Source organism: Chaetura pelagica, unplaced genomic scaffold, assembly GCF_000747805.2.
Source record: "Chaetura pelagica isolate M959 unplaced genomic scaffold, ChaPel_1.0 scaffold433, whole genome shotgun sequence".
NCBI classification, from domain to species: Eukaryota; Metazoa; Chordata; class Aves; order Apodiformes; family Apodidae; genus Chaetura; species Chaetura pelagica.
Genome location: NW_009952574.1, coordinates 2,267,700 through 2,269,574, shown reverse-complemented (window position 1 = coordinate 2,269,574; position 1,875 = coordinate 2,267,700). Strand labels below are relative to the sequence as shown.

General features: G+C 46.8%; 1 protein-coding gene across 1 annotated transcript; it reads left to right on the top strand.

The window, feature by feature from the left end:
* The first annotated feature begins 6 nt into the window (after nt 1-6).
* On the top strand, nt 7-1,619 carry JUN (jun proto-oncogene). Its single transcript, XM_009993575.1, has one exon. The coding sequence runs from the start codon at nt 20-22 to the stop codon at nt 962-964; it is 945 nt and encodes a 314-aa protein (XP_009991877.1). The 5' UTR covers nt 7-19; the 3' UTR covers nt 965-1,619.
* Nucleotides 1,620-1,875: the final 256 nt, after the last annotated feature.

Genomic DNA, 1,875 nt, shown 5'->3' with positions numbered 1-1,875 from the left:
CCTCCGCGGACTCTGTTCTATGAGTGCAAAGATGGAGCCTACTTTCTACGAGGATGCCCTGAACGCCAGCTTCGTGCCGCCGGAGAGCGGCGGGTATGGATATAATAACGCCAAAGTGCTGAAGCAGAACATGACGCTGAACCTGTCCGACCCATCCAGCAACCTGAAGCCGCACCTGAGGAACAAGAACGCCGACATCCTCACTTCCCCCGACGTGGGACTCCTGAAACTGGCCTCGCCTGAACTGGAGCGGCTCATTATCCAGTCCAGCAACGGGTTAATCACCACCACGCCGACCCCGACGCAGTTCCTCTGCCCCAAAAATGTTACCGACGAGCAAGAGGGGTTCGCGGAAGGGTTCGTGAGAGCCCTGGCGGAACTGCACAACCAGAACACCATGCCCAGCGTCACCTCCGCCGCTCAACCTGTGAACGGCGGCATGGCACCTGTGTCCTCCATGGCCGGCAACAGCAGCTTCAACACGAGTTTGCACAGCGAGCCCCCGGTGTACGCCAACCTCAGCAACTTCAACCCCAACGCGCTCAACTCGGCACCCAACTACAACGCCAACAGCATGGGCTACGCACCGCAGCATCACATCAGCCCCCAGATGCCCGTGCAGCATCCCCGGCTTCAGGCTTTGAAAGAAGAGCCTCAGACTGTACCTGAAATGCCAGGGGAAACTCCTCCCCTGTCCCCTATTGACATGGAGTCACAGGAGAGAATCAAAGCCGAGAGAAAACGCATGAGAAACAGAATCGCGGCATCCAAATGCCGGAAAAGGAAGTTGGAAAGGATTGCCAGGTTGGAAGAAAAAGTGAAAACTTTGAAAGCCCAGAACTCAGAGCTGGCATCTACTGCCAACATGCTCAGAGAACAGGTTGCACAGCTTAAGCAGAAGGTCATGAACCATGTCAACAGCGGGTGCCAGCTAATGCTAACGCAACAGTTGCAAACGTTTTGAAGAGACTGTCTTAAATGAGGACTGTGGTATAGCTGAAACAAAAATACCCCAAAGTGGCAGATGCATAAAGCTAATGGTAAAAGCTGAAAGGCTGAGTCCTGCCTGTGCTCTGCAAGGCGCATGTGTGGAAAGACTGGCAAGCCTTCAGCTCGAGTTAGCAGTGGAGCAGCCAGCACTGCTCTGAGAAGTGCTGTTCCTGCTCAGATGAGATGTCAGATCTTCGTTTAACATTGACCAAGACCTGCATGGACCTAACATTCGATGATCATTCAGTATTAAAGGTTAAACTGCAATAGAAACTGTAGATTGCTTTATGTAGTATTACTCTAAGAAAAAAAAGTGGGAGGGAGGTTTGTGGGAGGCTGATAAACAAAAACTATTCTGCCTGCCTTCGAGTAAATTGTGTATGTACATATCTTTTTTTTATTTTATTTTATGAAAGTTGATTAATGTCAATAAACTACTTCATGACTTTGTAAGTTATTTTTATGTTGTTTATTTGGGCACTGCCCAGTATTGTTTGTAAATAAGAGGCTTTTTTTTAGCACTCTGAGTTTACCATTTGTAATAAAGTATAATTTTTTAATGTTTCTGTTTCTGGAAAAATTCTAGAGGGTTCTATTATATTTAAGAAAAATAAAATAATTAAAATGCATTTCCCCCTTACACTTTTTTTTTTTTGCTAGTACCTAAATTGGGAAAATGCCCTTTATGCTGAACTCTGAAGGGTAGGGATTATGTTAGACCTTACTCTGTAATGAGAGGCATGTCCTGGAGAATGTGTGAGGAGGAGTGGGTGAAGCTAGATCCTGATTGCCAAATAATACAACTTTTTTACTGTCCTGAAGTTGTAGTATTGAATCATAACCTGACTAGCTTGCCTACTGTGTTCTAGTGGCCCAGTTTAGACA

Bases quoted from the DNA above. Each gene is read 5' to 3' on its own strand.
- JUN (XM_009993575.1), top strand. From the start codon at position 20: ATGAGTGCAAAGATGGAGCCTACTTTCTACGAGGATGCCCTGAACGCC.